The sequence below is a fragment of the Corvus brachyrhynchos genome, unplaced genomic scaffold (genome assembly GCF_000691975.1).
Source record: "Corvus brachyrhynchos isolate BGI_N302 unplaced genomic scaffold, ASM69197v1 scaffold80, whole genome shotgun sequence".
Classification (NCBI taxonomy): Eukaryota; Metazoa; Chordata; class Aves; order Passeriformes; family Corvidae; genus Corvus; species Corvus brachyrhynchos.
The window spans coordinates 8,524,536-8,540,753 of NW_008236769.1; the positions used below are offsets into that span (position 1 = coordinate 8,524,536).

The 16,218-nt window shown below is 38.0% G+C and overlaps 1 protein-coding gene across 2 annotated transcripts in view; it reads left to right on the plus strand.

The window, feature by feature from the left end:
* The window catches only part of TBC1D14 (TBC1 domain family member 14), a 56,276-nt gene that overhangs the window by 27,257 nt on the left and 12,801 nt on the right, over positions 1-16,218 (plus strand). For both annotated transcript variants that reach the window (XM_017727674.1, XM_017727675.1), the window contains 9 exons: positions 3,891-4,009; positions 6,586-6,668; positions 8,697-8,814; positions 10,371-10,477; positions 11,328-11,408; positions 12,413-12,463; positions 12,798-12,892; positions 13,932-14,003; positions 15,314-15,442. In XM_017727674.1, the coding sequence (XP_017583163.1) occupies positions 6,644-6,668; positions 8,697-8,814; positions 10,371-10,477; positions 11,328-11,408; positions 12,413-12,463; positions 12,798-12,892; positions 13,932-14,003; positions 15,314-15,442 (678 nt within the window). In that variant the 5' untranslated portion in view covers positions 3,891-4,009; positions 6,586-6,643. The remainder of the gene's footprint in view (positions 1-3,890; positions 4,010-6,585; positions 6,669-8,696; positions 8,815-10,370; positions 10,478-11,327; positions 11,409-12,412; positions 12,464-12,797; positions 12,893-13,931; positions 14,004-15,313; positions 15,443-16,218) is intronic.

The window sequence follows — 16,218 nt, forward strand, 5'->3', positions numbered from 1 at the left end:
CACAGCCGCGCCGGTGGGTGGGGGTGTCGGAGCGTGGGGGCTGTAGGCTGGAACCCCCGGCTGTGCTGGCCATCCCTCCTGCCCTGCAGTGCTGCCGCCCGTGGAGCCAGAGTCCCGCAGCCTGGTGTCTGCCGCTCCGGCACCCAACATGAATATTTCATATTCGGCTCCGTCGGAAAGTGGCTGCCTTTAAACATGCAGGGCCAAAACAAGATGACCTTGATAGAGCAGTTTGTGTTATTGTACGTTCAGTTCTGCCGTGCTGCTGGTGCTTGGGGAGGCTCGGGGCGTGTGGGAAGTCACACAGCCCTCTCCCGGGTAGTGCAGTCGGTCTTTCAGCACTTGCCCTGTGTTCTGGAGGGTTATTTGCATCTCTCGGTAGAGATGGTTGAGGATCCTTTTGTAGGTTGGCTTCTCTTTTTTGAAGAATCGCAGAGAATCACCACAGTCTCAGCTTCTTGCATCTTAACTGCAAAGCTGGCAGGTTCCACCCAGAATTAAACTTGGTTTCGGGAGGCGTGTTTCCGTGGGTTTTCTTTGTTTGGTTTGGATTATTTAAATCAGTGCTTTAATCTACAGCACGCTCTTATAGAACATCTTCAAACCCTAGTTCAGCTCTTGTGAACAGCTAAAGGTGAAACCTGGAAGAAAGCCTAGATGATCCCAGTGATAAGGCTGTATTTTAAATCGCAAACCGTCAGCTCATCCTAAGTTGATCCTAAAATTAACTTGCAACCATATCAGCTTAGTAACCCCTAACTGCAGCATAGCATTTAAACAGATGCTGAATTATTTTTACCTGTGAGAGATTTGAATCTGGTTTAAAATAAAAAACTTTAAATGAGCTATTGTGTAGCTTAGCCTATTGCAGTATGCCTGTATGTGCAAATACTTGGACTTGCTCAGTCAGCAGATACTCTTAATAAGAGTTTGTGGAGGCTTCAGTGTGCTTCATTGCTGTATCATACATTGTACTCTGAAATTGCATTCTCTTCTCAGTGGAGTAAAAGATACTTTCCATGAGCTTTTGTTTTCTGTGAATTTTGGGGTATTTGGTTTTTATGTTTTTTGGGGGGGAAACTGGGCTGGAAGGTTTTGTTTGGTTGTTTTTTTTTTTTTAATCTTCCCTAATTAAAAACCAGTCTTGTAGATAGTATCACCAGAGGACATTTTTATTCTTTTTTTGGCTACCACTGAAAAGGTTGAAATTCCTACAAAGGAATCATACTTGTAATCTGATCAAATGTGCCACTCCCATTTTTGTGCTGGTCTGGCTTTTTTACTGTAGGGTAGTGCTGAGTAGAACACCAGTGAATACTTGCTGAAATGCAGGGTGGGCTTTGGCGCTTTTGAGAGGTTTGCATAATTGTACTGATGTGCTGATACTGTAGCTAGCTACCCATATTCAGAAATAAAACATTTTCTTAACCAATAAATTCTTATAAGGGTGTGCGTAGTGGTGGTCTGGAGAACTTTGTACTTAGCTGAATGGGATTTCCAAATTAATTCTGGGGTACAGAATAAAATTCCCATTGCAGCTCAGTGTGGACATTCTTTTCTCACTTTCCAAAAGCAATTTTGCTCTCCAGCTGGCTTTCAGTGAAAGAAAACCCTGAATATAATTTTCATATGTCAAAATTAAGTAGCTTTTGTGGAACTTCTACTATAATAAACATTGGGTGCATATGTTTTAATGTCAAATTCTGAGATGCCTTAGGGAGTAATAGAGGTTAATTTTTGACTTCGTTAATTTGTAAAAAAGGGCTCATTAAGAAATCAGTCTCCTAATAGAAACTCAGAGAAAGAAAAGCCATTTACTTCATTCCTATCAGTGCAGTGGATTTACTCTGCAGCTGGTGCACCTGAAGCCCATTGTGATGGTGCACTTACACACTGGTCACTCTCAGTCGCTTGCTGGTGCAAGTGACCAGTGTAAGACTACATCTGTGCTTTCTGAATATGCTCTCTATCTGAATACCTTTTTTACAGCATTTCTTTGCTTATTTTCTCTCTGGAGGTTTTTTTAGCGAATGGCTTTGTCAGCATGAGCACTGTACCTTTACTTAACAAAGCTAAGTACTAGTCTGTAGTTTAAATGCATTTTCCTTGGTTCTTTTCCTTGTTTTCAAACTGATGTCATGCATAGCAGTATTAGCTGGTATTAATGAGCCAGACATTCCAAATTCATGACCGTGTTTCCCATTACAGTAATGTAGTCATCATAGGATTGATTGTTGAGGCAGTGCCCAGTTAATAGACAAGGGAAAATAGGGATTTTCTGTGTCCTGAGGGCTGCACAGACCTGTACCCGTGAGCCCCATGGAAGTAGCTTGAAGTAGAATTGAACTGTACAACGCAGAGTAGAAGACCAAGGCTGTGTTGTTCCACATTCATTGCATCGTGTCTTGTTTTCATCCATCCCTTTTTTTAAGGTGTGATTGGAGACAGCCTTTCTGGAAGGGATGGATCTCATTTTAGTTGCTGAATGAACCTCATTGTGTTGGAAAGGTTGGATCTATTGCCCAAGGAAGTTTTGTTGAAATTGAGAGGTTAAGTTGAGAGAAAGCAAGCAGTACCATCTGAGGAACTCCATGTGCTAGCAGGAAAAGGTCCATGGCTGGAACACTCTTCATAGTGCTCGTTAATAGTGTACATTTACGTTTTTTCTAAATTTTATTGTAATAGAAATGGTATAAAAAAGCTGTGCATGAAAGCCTTTGAGTTTTGGAAGTGGCAAGAATCATAAAGTTGAATGTAGAAGTAACTATAATGTGGATGTGATTTTTCCATAGGACTGTTTGACCGTGTCTGTTGTTTGTATATCACTGATGCTTTGCATACTTAATGTTTGCTGTAATACTTAAAGCATTGAAGCAGATGGAAGTTGTGTAAAGGTTGTTTGGTCCCATTAGGTCATGGTTTTAGTATACTTTTTTTTAAAATCAGTGTTTATAGGAAAAGTAAAAATAAAATGGTACCTGAATACCAAGTCCTCTCCTGTAGATCAGTGTTATGCAGTAATTAAGGGTAGAAGGACCTCTGAGGGGCTATCTCCCCTCTCAGGACAGTTTGCTTAGACCAGGTTCTCAGGGCTCATCCACCTGAGCTCTGAATGCCTTCAAGGTCAGGAGTTCTGTCACATCTCAGGAAATTTGTCCCAATGTTCGCCTACCCTCCCTACAAAGCCTTTTCCTCTGGAGGCTGAGCAAGCCTGGTTCTCTTGACCTCTGTTCATATGGCACTTGTTCCAGACCTCAGGGTCTAGACCATCTTGATGCCTCTCTGCTAGTCTTGCTCCAGGGTGTCAGTGTCTGATCACAGACACAGGTTAACATGTTATGCTCCGTTGTGATTTAGGATTGTGTAAGGCGTTGTACCAAGTGTGGACTTTTCTATCCAACAGTGATTTTAACCTTTTTTTTCTCTCCCCACTGTTGAGATGTTGCATATGAAAACAGCTTCCATAGGAGAAATCTTACAATGAGATTTTAAGACATGGAGCTTGTGGTCATTTTTGACTTTGCTTTCAAAACCATGTAAATGAAAAAAAAAATAAATAGGTCCTATTTTTATACCTCAGATAGTATTTGCTGTTTGTAAACGCCTTCGTAGTAGTGCTTTGTAAAAGCAGGCTGTCAGCCAGAGGAACTTAAGATGTTTTTACAAATAGAAGGAATGGAAAAAAACATCAAGACTCACTCCTGAACATAAATTTTGCCATTGTTTTCAGGGTTGAGGTTGCTCTAGTTGAAAAGCTTCAGAGGTACTGCAGTATGGCTAGATGTGAAAGCATTATCTTGAAGACTTTTGTAGATCCCTTTTTAAATTCTCAAGTTCATTATCTTGGTGTTCTCCACTCTTGTAAGTAGCCCTGTGTTTTTCTTCTCTAGGAATATGAAGAAAAAACTGGACGAGCTCAGAGACCACTCTCTCCTAAACAGAATGTGAGGAAGAATCTTGATTTTGAACCACTCTCCACTACAGCACTTATTTTAGAGGACCGACCGGCGTAAGTTTTGAAAGTGCCACAGTGAGGGTCTCTTTAAAATTAACCTAGCAAAGATTTTCTAAGTGTATTTGCTTACTCTAACTTAAACAGATTATTTAAAATCTAAAGCAGATTTTTTTTTCAGACTAGGGAATATGAAATTTGGTTGATTATGAGAAAAATTATTCAAACAGAAGGAACCTTATTTTATAATAAAAGCAATGGCTTTTTGTTAAGGGAGGTAATTAGGATAGCAGAGCTTTAGTTTTGAGTAATTCTACCTTCTAAACATGATTAAGGGATTTTTATTTTCCATGAGAGAACTTAAGCATAAAAACAAAGCTGGTATCTGCTAAAGAAATTGAGAAGCAAGAATCCAGTGTCCTGTTTACACAGAGAAAGACCACACCTCCATAAATAATGAAACAATATAGTGATTGCTCTGCAGTGAGTTCAGCATCACATTTTAAGGGTTGTCAAGCACTTGATGAGTTGTTTCATGCCTCTTACTGCAAGGAGGTTTTTGCATATGCAGACTGACTCCAAAGCGATTTGCCGGCAGCTGCTTTACCATGTTTTTCTCCTGAATTACACAGATTTGGTCATGCTTAGTCAGTTTATGATTATGAATGTGATCTGGCTTTGTGGGCATGACATCTGCATTTTTAGTATAGCTGTGCATTGGTGTGAAGAACTGGCATAACATAGATCTGTGTTTTCATTAACAAACCTGTATGAAAAATGCTCATATCAAACTAGTCTAATTGTAGGGTTACTTAAGTAACTTTCTGGCTTGGCTGATGGACTGTGTGGCAAGACACTGGGAGATGTAGAAAACTGTAAGAGTGATTATTTGTTATAGCAGTTTATTATGTTCAACTGGAAACAAAACATACTAGCTTATCTGTTGTATTTAAAAACCTGTTAAAAATCTCTTGCCTTGTAGGATAATCTGAGTAGTACAGTGTTCAGACAGATGGAATTAGTGTTACATTACAGGAGAATGTCCAGATTTTGCTTTCTTTCCTACTGTTGATAGAGTGAGGAACTTCTAGCAGAAAAGGAAGGAATTTTTAAAATTGAAGACAATTGAAGCATCACTTACTGCTCTGGACAGCAGTGCTGTCCTCTGACTCTTCCTAAGGAATCTTTTTTTGTTTACCTACAGTTTCTATACTATTTTTTAATGTTTACCTATTAGGCTTTAAGTAGTTTCTTTTTTAAGACAGAAAAGTGGAGTGGGATTCTTTTTTTCAATAGTTGCTCTTGATTTCACACTCATTTGTAGGGTTTAGGTAAAACTTCATAGTAAAAAATCAATGAATATTCCATAGTGCCTCTAGCTTCAAATGGAAAAAGTAGTAGTTGAATTTTAATAGATACTAAACATCACCTCACATGTATGGTGGTAATGTTAAGACATAGGGCAAATAATTTGAGTGGTGGAATTTAAGTTAGCAGAACCTGATTAATTTCATCAGGTTTTCCTTTCCAAACTGTCCCTAACTTAAATAAATTTCTAAAGAGTTGGATTTAAAAAAAGATGCAGATCAAGAAACTGGAAAAGAAAACTGAAAAAAGAGTAGATTGGTCTCTGTGGTTAACAAACCAACATTTCACCAATGTGAAAATTTACTTTTGTTTCTCTAGTAACAATCTTGATTTGGAAAAATACTCATAGGCCAGTATCACATGGTTATTTGTACATTACAGGCACTGTGATTACATAAATTGTAATGCATGCTAACTATTAATGATGTTGGGGGCTGTCAGCTGCCTGATGTGTGACACCTTACAGGAACATAAAAGTGAATTTTTGCATAGGTTTTCTGTTAACCAAAGATATAAACTGTTCTAGGAATAAAATACAGTGCTCTACAATACAGAAGAACAAAATAGTTAGTCATTTCCTGTTTTGATGTTTTGCTGATCTTGTAGTTGTAAGAGATACATATGGTTACGTTCATTACAAATATGATTAACTGAAAGGTCACGTGTTCTGACATAGGAATATTTGACATGTATTTGTATGGCAGAGTCTTAATCACAAATCAAAATGTTTTGTTGGTATTAAGAAGTGGAGAATACTAAAGATGACCCCAGTGCCACTTGTTGTTCTAGAAGAGTGGGGAAGGAGTTAAGTCTTTAAAATAGAAATGGGGTCTTGGAGACCAGAGGGGAAAAGGTGGCTGGTTTGGGGAGTCATTGTGTGTGGGTAAAGAAAGTTGTGGATGTAACTCTTAGACAAGGTGAAGAGTAAGAAAGAGTACAGTCCTGAATCTTACCAGTTCAAATCAAAACCTACCAGCTTGGTATATACCAGTATGTTCCCTTTATGAAGATCAGCCTATGGGTTCAGTTGGTTTAATAATAAAAATGCTGAAATTACCAAACATAAGGAAATTACTCAGCATATTCTGTGTATAAACGTAGTCATAGCTGCTGACTCTGGCAAAAAAAAGATTCTTTCCAAGGATCTGTTGTTCTGCTCTTTGACTGGATATTTTGACAAGAAACAGAGTGTGCTTTTCTTTTAGAAGTATCTAGAATTTTATTTAGACAGTCATGCCAACTGTAAATAATATATTTTTTTTAAGGAACCTTCCTGCAAAACCAGCAGAAGAAGCTCAGAAACACAGGCAACAGTACGAAGAAATGGTGGTTCAAGCAAAAAAAAGAGGTGATGGGATTTCTTGTCTTCAGAGGAGAAAAGTATAGGGATCTTTCTAAACCTGGAATGCACTTGTGTCAGTCTGTTGCTCTGTAATGTGAGGGATCTGTGCCTCCTCTCAAAGAAGAATCAGTCCAAAAAGAGAGGAGCAAAGGTAGTTTTGTTGAAAAGCCCAGCCCCAAGCTGAAAAGAAAATGGTCCTAAAATCCAGCAGGAAATAATTTTTTAATCCATAACTCTTAAATGAGTGACACTTATTTGTGGGTTTAAAAACTTAGTAATATATTGAAGGAGATTGTTGGTCAAATTAGTGAAGACTGGACTTAAAACTGCAGGGTATTTGTCAGTTTCATACTGGAAACAACCTGTTCAGGCTGTAGTACATAAATACATAATTTTCATTGTAGGAAAATGTATGTAGTTATGTTCATTTTATACTCTCTCACTTAAAATTTACAGCTTTCTCAAGGATTTGCTCGTAATTTTTTGCCTGATATTTTTCACAGAAGTGTTTTAGTAACACTGTACTATGAACATGATGTAGAGGTGATGGTAGTGGTTTCTTTTGGCTGATATTAGAAAACCATCTGGGTTTTCTAATTAAAAACAAGCATTGCAATAATAGGAGATTGAGACTTGGGTTTTGCATCCAGTGGGAGCTACTGAAAATATTTTTTTCCAGCTGGCCAGACCCTTGAACCATATGAAACAGTAGAAAGGGTATATGAACACAGGACTTGCTTTCATTCTGCAGTTGACACACTAATAGAAGTATCCTCTTGTGATTTTGAACATCATATACCTACTGGTGAAGTTCTAGCTTCATGTGACTCCTGTTTAATCTATCTGCTACTGTATGTGTAGTCTAAAGGAGTTTCCCTGTTCTTTCTTAGCACGTAGGGTAGGTGGTTTGGGAAAAACAGGATGATTGTTAGACGATGGACCAGGTCCTTGTTCTGTCTTCACTGAACTGGAGTATGTCATTCTGTCCAGATAAATACCATGACAAACCCATTGTCCCTAATGTCACTCCAGATGAACAGCTTTGCAGGGCGATATATTCTCCAGAGGTCAGGAGAGCAAAGACTGTAAACACCTTCTTGTTGGCTAGAGAAAAATTGAAAGCCTGCATTTTGGCAGGCTTGCAAAGAGCTTGTATCAAAGCTGAAAACACTGTGAGGCAGTTGCTATGGTTCTGCTTAGGCACAGCTTCTGTGGGCCTTTGAAGTGGACCCATCAGGTTGAAAGTGTCCATTCCAAATACCTTGTTCATGGTACTGCTGTTCCTCAGTGAGCTCTGCTTGCCAGGTGAGCACCTTCTCATACTGTAGGCAGTGAATACACATCCATGTCCTGTATTTCCACTGTGCTGCTGTAGAGACTGGTTTCCTGCATTTGGTAAATGCATGTCTAACAAATTTCCAGTGGAAAAAGTAGTATTTGATGATGCGAAGGAAGGAAGAAGTACTTCGTGATAATTCAGAAATGTAAAATACATCTAAACTAGACATGAAATATGTTTTCTTGTTAATGAACTGAAAGTTTCCATTTGTGATGTATGACATTTAGATTATCCATATGCGAAGTAGCATCAAAAATGTGGCTCTTGTGATTTCTTGACAGTATACATAAATTGTAATAGAAGAATGAAAATGAAGCAAAAATTTGTATTCATTTGGCCTGTAGTTTTGAGTCTATCATAAAAGGGGTGGAGGTTTATTCAGAAATACTCTGACCTGTTCTACTAGATGAGGCTGTTGGCTGTCTGAGGTGCTAATTCAAAGTTACTAGTGTGGTTAGATTTGAAGGGTCTTTGTCCCATCTGTTGAAAATGACACTTATTTAGAGTTACAGTTTGTTCTTTATTCACATCGGCGTCACTGCTCAGCTTGCTGTTGCTTGGGAAATTTTCAGAATTTGAATGGTCCCCTGTACTTTAGGGTGAACACAGTGCACTTTACATTGTTGCGTAGCCATGACTAACTGAATATTTAATTTCTGATTTTATTAACTTAAAAAGGAAATTCCTTTTTGCAGAGCTTAAAGAAGCCCAGAAGAGAAAGAAACAACTGGAAGAACGCTGTAAACTGGAAGACAGCATTGGCAATGCTGTTTTAACCTGGAACAATGAAATCTTACCCAACTGGGAAACTATGTAAGATAGTATGTTATACTGAGTTTTAATTAAAAATTGCAGAGTCTATATCCTGAAGAAAAGTTACAAAGTTAGGACGCATAATCTTTAAATGGTCTTGGAAGCTTTTGTTAGAAAATCGTTCTTGGACATCTACAAAGGAAATAAGCAACATCTATATTTCTACAAGGTGGCTGGAAGTGATGTTGTGCTAAATCTTATTACTTGTCTGTAATGAAGGCTCACAATACTCAGAAACTCTGAAGCACTGAGAAGTGATTTGTGGTAGAGAATGTAACAGCATGAAGGCATGATACTTGAACATCATTCATTTATCAGAAATGAGCTTTTCTTGACTATTTGAGCTCTTGAGTTTTCCTTGACTACTTGAGATGTTGATGTAATATCAATGTAGATTGAAGTATGTGAATGGTTTATGAAGCCTCTTTAATTGCAGAATGGTATACATGCTGGGATAATCAAATGATGGAAAAGAGAAATAGGGAAAAAGTTATTTATATTAACTGCTAAAAGATTCCTTCCAAAGATGCAGCACAGGCAGTTGATAAAGTATCTTGGTGGTCTTTGCTAGTCATCTTAAAAAATGCAGCCCTCACCGCCCCAAATACCACAACACCATAAACCAACAGCATTCAGAATTGCAATTTGCTTAACAATGGAATTCAGTTATCCTGAGAATATATATTAAAAACATGGACAGAATTTGTTGGAAAATGTGTTTTTGGAGAACTGAAGTATAATAAACTGAGTCTAAACAAATTGTAGATTTACATGTGTGTCTTTAGTATTTGAAGATGCATCTGTTATGGTTGCTGTGAAAATAAGGTCACCTTTTCCTTTATTGGTTTATAAACTCATAAGTTCCCCAGTGTATTCACTGTTTTACAGATTAGTTTTCAGAATCTGCTCAAAGATAAATGAAATGTTATGGTTTAGCCACTTTTCCTTGCTACTTAGGTGCTGTTCTGTTCCTCCTCCTGGGCTCTCAGATTGCTGAACATCAGCTGCATCCATTTCAAAGCCTGTTTTCTGTTAAAATGTCCTTCAAGTTCCCACTTAAAAGTTACTCCTTGTTGCATCTTCATGCATTTTTCCAGAGGCACAGAACTCCAAAGATGGGTGGGAAACTGCATGTCTGTTTGCACAGCAGGGTGATGACAGAGGGCAGAGGTAGACTTCCATAACTTGTTCCTGTATTTGGTCTTGTATGGAGCTGTCCAGTTTTTAGCATAGGCAGTGGCATAGGTATGGACTTCCTTTTCATTTATTTACTTTTTCCCTGTGATTCTTGCTGATCAAGTGTGGCTGCAGATTATGGGTATTGTGGCTGCAGTGCTTCTGTCAATATAAAGCCATTACATTGGAAGGAAGGAAGATTTCCTTTGCAGTTCAAAGCAAAATAGTACTAAAGAATGGATATATGCAAATTATGTTTGACTTTTAGGGCCATTGATGTTCATTTTGGTTTGAATCCCATCAGCAGTGGTAGGAGGATACATTTGCAATTCTGCTGGCAATGAAATATTTCTTAGAATAATCTGTTTTACTTTAAACAGGTGTTGTTCCCGTAAAGTTCGAGAGCTGTGGTGGCAGGGCATTCCACCGAGTGTGAGAGGCAAAGTCTGGAGCTTGGCAATTGGCAACGAGTTAAACATCACTCATGGTGAGGCTGTTTTGTTGACATTTTCTTACAAAGTCAAACAGCAAGGGGACAGTCTTGTATCTGTTGTGGTGTGGGTGTGAGGAAATGTTATATAGTTACGCTTTTTTGTGCTGCTTTGATGTGTTTTGTTCAAAAATGCAGTGCCTTTTAATCTTGTTGCTGTTCTAGGACTGCTGCTGTGAATTGTTTCTGAGTATTGCTGTCACTGTCTTGCTTTCATGTTGGATGGAGATGGTCAGAATTAATGACTCAAGTTTTTTTTTTCTTTTTGAAACATAAAATTGTTGTTAATTTTGAAATGCCTATGAATATGTGTATAGTGTGCTTCCTTTGATTTGAAGCAAGACAACAGGTTTGTAAGAGATTAAAAGACCCTTGGCAAGATCTGTACTTCGATTTGTGAAAATAGAAATAATCTATTACTTCTGAGTACAGAAAAATACAGCTCTGAAAGACTAACATATGTAATTAATTCCAACAAGGAAATGTGGTAGACTGCCTGTACTCCTGCTGTATTGTGCTGCTTTTCTATGCATTGCTTAGTTACCTTGGGTGTAGTTCTTACATGTAATTTGCTAGACTTTCCTAACTATCCATTCAGACTGTAATTTTGAACATCAGTGCTCTGCAAGAAAAAGCAAGTATTTGAATGTAAAATGCAACTTGGATTGCCTTTCCTTTTCACTTAATACGAAGTTACAGGTCAGTGGAATGTGTCTTTCAAAACTGTAACCTAATTAGAATTTCTGCTACTGTTAATGCCTAGGGCAACATTGCCCATGTGGTAGGTGGTTAGTGGACATGAGCTTGTACAAATAGTGGACTTGGTTTCATATTTTTCGTTTTCCAGAACTGTATGATATTTGCCTGGCTCGTGCCAAAGAGAAGTGGCGAACACTTAGCACAGGAGGGGCTGAAGTAGAATGCGAAGGTATGCTTTTTGTAAATGATTGATGCTGTGTTACAAAATATGACATTTTGTAAAATAATTCCTTAAAATAAAATAGGTATTTTAAACAAACAAAAAAAAAATCTATAAATTTGTGTTCTGGTAAAAGGAAAATGTCTTTTTGTGAAAGCAAGAAATAGTTGTATTCTTCTCAGTGAAATTCTGGTGTGTTACAAAACACACTTGTTCATTTTTCTTTATAAACAATCTCTAGGTACAGTTCTTATTTTGATGCAAATCTGTAGGAAAACTACAAATGGTAGTTTGGGGATTATAATTTGAATTGCAACACTAAAATACTTTTAGTGCATTTAGTTAAAATACTGCATCTATAGTTTTGGAATTGCAACTCAAGTTAGAGCAGAAAATTGCATTTTAGTCCTTTGTAGCTTTGAGCTCAAGTCATTGGTGTGTTTCAGAGAGCAGCAATTTTTTTTTGCAGATGGAAGTAGTTTTAGATTTACTAATTAATTGGAAGAGTTGACTGTTTTTGAGAGATTATAAGATGACATGCAGATGATTGAAATTGCCTTTGGAGAGTAATTATGCTGAGCAGAGAAAAAAAAAGGAGAACATACATACTGGCATTTATAAGCAGAAAAATCCCCACTTTGTTCTCTTAAGATTGTTTACATCTTAAATAAGATAACATCTAGTACATTTCCAGCTTCCTCTTGCTCTTTATTTTCTGGAGTGTAGATGCTCATGTGATTGGTACAAGCATTATCTAGTGACATCTTGCTCAGTAAGCAGCAGTAAGTAATTCCCAACTATACCAGAATACCAATAAGACATCTTGATATCAGAAAGAAGTGCTATACAAGTGTACTTGGTACGAGATCTGTTTCAGTTATGGAGAATGTACTATAGTGTCAGTAACAAGATCTACAAAGACTAAATAAACATGAATCTGAAAGGAGAGCTTAGTAGAGGTAGGCAGCATCCGTCACAGGCTGCTGCTTTAGGACTTCTCTCTTCCACTACAGCTTTTCCACAGAGGCAGCTACTTCAGGATCCACTGGGAAGCCTTGTTGGAGGTGAGGGGGTCACAAATTAACAGGCTTGTGTCTGTCTAATGATTTGTCAGCAGATACAGGAAAAGTGCCTGACCTACCTTGCCCTGCATCTTTCCCCACTTTGCTTCAAAACATATTGAGGGTCACAGTGCACTGTAGGGTTGCTCTAGGTCAGGACATACTTTCTGCTTAGCCTGTGTGCTGAATTTGGGGAATTGTTCTGTCTGTAGCCTTATTCCCGAGCATTCACATAAAAATAAATGAACTGTGCAAAAGCTAACTCTTACTGGAAAATAAAAACAAGATTGAGTGTACACTGATTTTGTATTAAATGTAGTAACTTTGGCTTTTGCAGATGCTGGGTTTTCTGCAGCTGACAGAGAAGCAAGCTTGGAGTTAATAAAACTGGATATCTCAAGAACATTTCCTAGTCTCTGTATATTCCAACAAGTAAGCAATGTTAACTTTTGTCTTGACTTCTCAGGGAAATTAAGTTTACATAATCTTGCACATCCCTTGGTTGGAACAGGCCATTGAGTTCTGAAGGAGTACACATCTTGAAAGGATAAAGTTCCTAGAGATTTTGGAAAACTAGAAATAATCTAGAAAAGAGTAACATCAAGGTACATACAAAACTCCAAACTGTTGGGTAATCATCGTGATTCAGCTAACCTAGTTCATGCTGGTTTCTGTCTGATGAAGTGATGCAGGTTAGTGTTCCCAAGTCAGTGACTCAACACTGCTGGTTATAAATACACAGTGAGAGAGAGCACCTCAAACAAAGGGGACCGGTTGGCCTTTTTTTTGGTTTGATGCAAAACTGATTTAACTTGTATGGTTTTGGTGTGCTTTAGTGACTCAGTTTAATCAGATTTTGTCCTTCAATGTACAAATTTCAGCAGCCCTGTAAAAGGCTTAGAGTGTGATAAATTAACATTTTTAGGAGAAAAACTTTTCCCTTTGGAAATTCTCAGTCAGTTACAGTACTCAGTGCAAGATATGGCAGCTATGAATAGTCAACAATATGAAATTCTTTTTAGCTGTACATGTCCTTCTCAATATGCTTTTTCTGTGTTACGGCATGTTGCTGTTTTAACTGTTTTCTTCATGGTTGAATTCTGCCCCAGTCTCAGAGACAATTATGTTGGTTTGCATCATTGTTCTACTTTCTTGGCACTATTGTCAAAGTGCAGGTGAGCTATAAGGAATCTCTTAGGCTTGCACTCCTATTGTGTAAGTATTTAATATGTAATCAATGTATTGGATGAACTATATGGATGAACTGTATGTATTTATAATAAATGGAGTTTGGAGAGTTGTTTCATTCTTTTAAAGCTAAAGTTATTTGGAATACTTCAACTGTTCTAAGCTGCACTGGGAAAGAACGTGTCCTTTGTCAGCAGTAATAGAGACCATCTGTGGCACTGAAGGTTTTTTAACATGCTTGTTGTATAATCAGATGTATTGTCTTGTTTTTGTTTAATTATAGGGTGGTCCTTACCATGATATGCTGCACAGTATTTTAGGAGCCTATACGTGTTACAGACCTGATGTAGGCTATGTAAGTGAAGAATTTATTTTTTCAGGGGTGGAGAAGGAGATATTTTTTTAGGGGAGGAAGGACTGTATTAATCAGTCCCTTTTAGACCAGTATTAAATGGTTTTGTGGGGTTTGTGTGTGGTTTTTTTCTATTCCATTACATGCTTGAGAAGTGTGTATAACATTTCTTTTGCTAGATTTAAGCTTTTTACAGGTTAAGTAATTGGAAAACTCGTATTTGTACTCAAAAGTAGGTAATTTGAAAATTGGAATCAAAGAGAAGGTGTAGTTAAGTCCTTATTGTTAGTATCAGTCTTACTGAGACTGCAGTTGAATTGAAATGATTGGCATTTCCGTGCCTTAGCACCATGAGCTTCTGGACCAGTCTCTAAAGCAATGCCCATTGAAGCTACATGAGCTCACTCATAGTATTTGACGTAGTAATTATGAGAGAACTGAATAGATTTCATTTAGTCTCTGTATTCAGAGCAGGGTTATACAGAGAGGCTTACTCCTTATTCACAAGCAGTTTTAAGACAAGGCAAGTGTAGAGAGGGGACGTTCCTACTCTGTAGGTAGCACGTAATGCTTGGCAAGAGCTGCTGAACATGACTGCTGGGAAATGAGACAAAGGGCAGATCAGCTGCTGTGCTTCATGTGGCACAGCAACAACCTGTTGTGTTGGGAAGGAGCTTGTTCCTCAGGTTTGCAGGAATGACAGTCACACCTTGCTCCATGTGACTCAAAATGGCAGCACTGCACCCTCAGGGTGAGAGAGGTTTACCTGGATTCCACAACAGACTTTGTAGAGAAAGGGAACAATATCATGAGTTTATGGTAAATGAAACAAGAGTATAATCTTAAAGTGGTTTTGTTTGTCAAATGAGTCAGTGCAGTTGTCTTTAACTGCTGGTAATTGATTGAAAAGCAAAAGTACAGGCTTTGTCTCTAGGGTCCGAGTCCAGCTTTCCACAAATAAGGATCTAAATGACCCATCCCTGGAACAAAAAGAATTACTTAGAAACACCCTATTCTTCAAAAAAATCTTTATTCTGTATGTTTGAAAGTGCTGTCAACCTAGCTCGTCTTGGGAGTTTAACTTGGAGTCTTTGAAAGAAGGCAACATGGGAATTGTTAGCTTCCATGCACTGAACATGTGATATCAAAAGGCATGTGGGTTAAAAAAATCCTGCTTTTCTGAACGTTTCTCAAGATGCAGCAGCTCAGTGAGTGCATTAAACACTAGTGAACACGAGGACAAAATGAGGCAGTATAATACAGTTATTGCTAAAGGGTATCTCCTTACCTTCTTACACTTCTCCTTTCTTCAGGTACAGGGCATGTCATTCATAGCAGCTGTATTGATCTTGAACTTGGATACTGCAGATGCCTTCATTGCTTTTTCTAACCTTTTAAATAAGCCCTGTCAGATGGCGTTTTTCCGTGTGGACCATGGCCTTGTAAGTATGCAAAAAAACCTGTAATCAACATGATGTGGGTAATGTGTAGAGAAAGTTTAAAAAAATAAAAATTGATGATTTCAGCAGCTTGGAAAATAAATCAGAATTTATTTTAAAGCAGCACACTTGATAAACAAAACAAACCCCCAACACACGTATGCAGAATCCCTCAAAAAAGTCAAACCCAATCAAAGATCACCCCATCAACCTTTTTGAACAAGACATGTGAATCAAATTGCTGAGTAGCTATTTTGTGATGCTCAGAGAATAGTTATGAGAGTATTACTGTAGGTGGTTTTCAACAGCACTGCAGCTGAAAGCTGAAAACACCTTAATGCAAGTGTCTTGAAGGTGCTTTTTATCGTAGGCTAATAGGTTGCTAAAAACGGACGGTTGCTGGGAGAACCAGGTTTTCCATATCTTCCTGTAGCAGCTGTGTTTGAGTCCCACAGGCTCCTTTTCAGAGAAAGAAACCTCTGACCTCTCAAGTTTTCGGTGGGAGTTGACTGGAGTCTCCGGAGTCTCTAAATTTCCATGTTAGAAGGCACACTAGCAAAATAAGACACATCTACTCAAATGTGGTTTTCATTTACTTTAAAGGTATTTTTGTGTAAACTATATGGCATCCTGAATTTCTTTCTCACCTCTTAGCACTATGAAAATAGAATCTGACTCTTAAGGGTTCAAATGCAAGAAATAAAGCAAGGGAGTGGATGATGACAACAATCACTGTTATTGCTTAAAAAGGGGAAAAAAGAAATCCCATCAGTATTCCT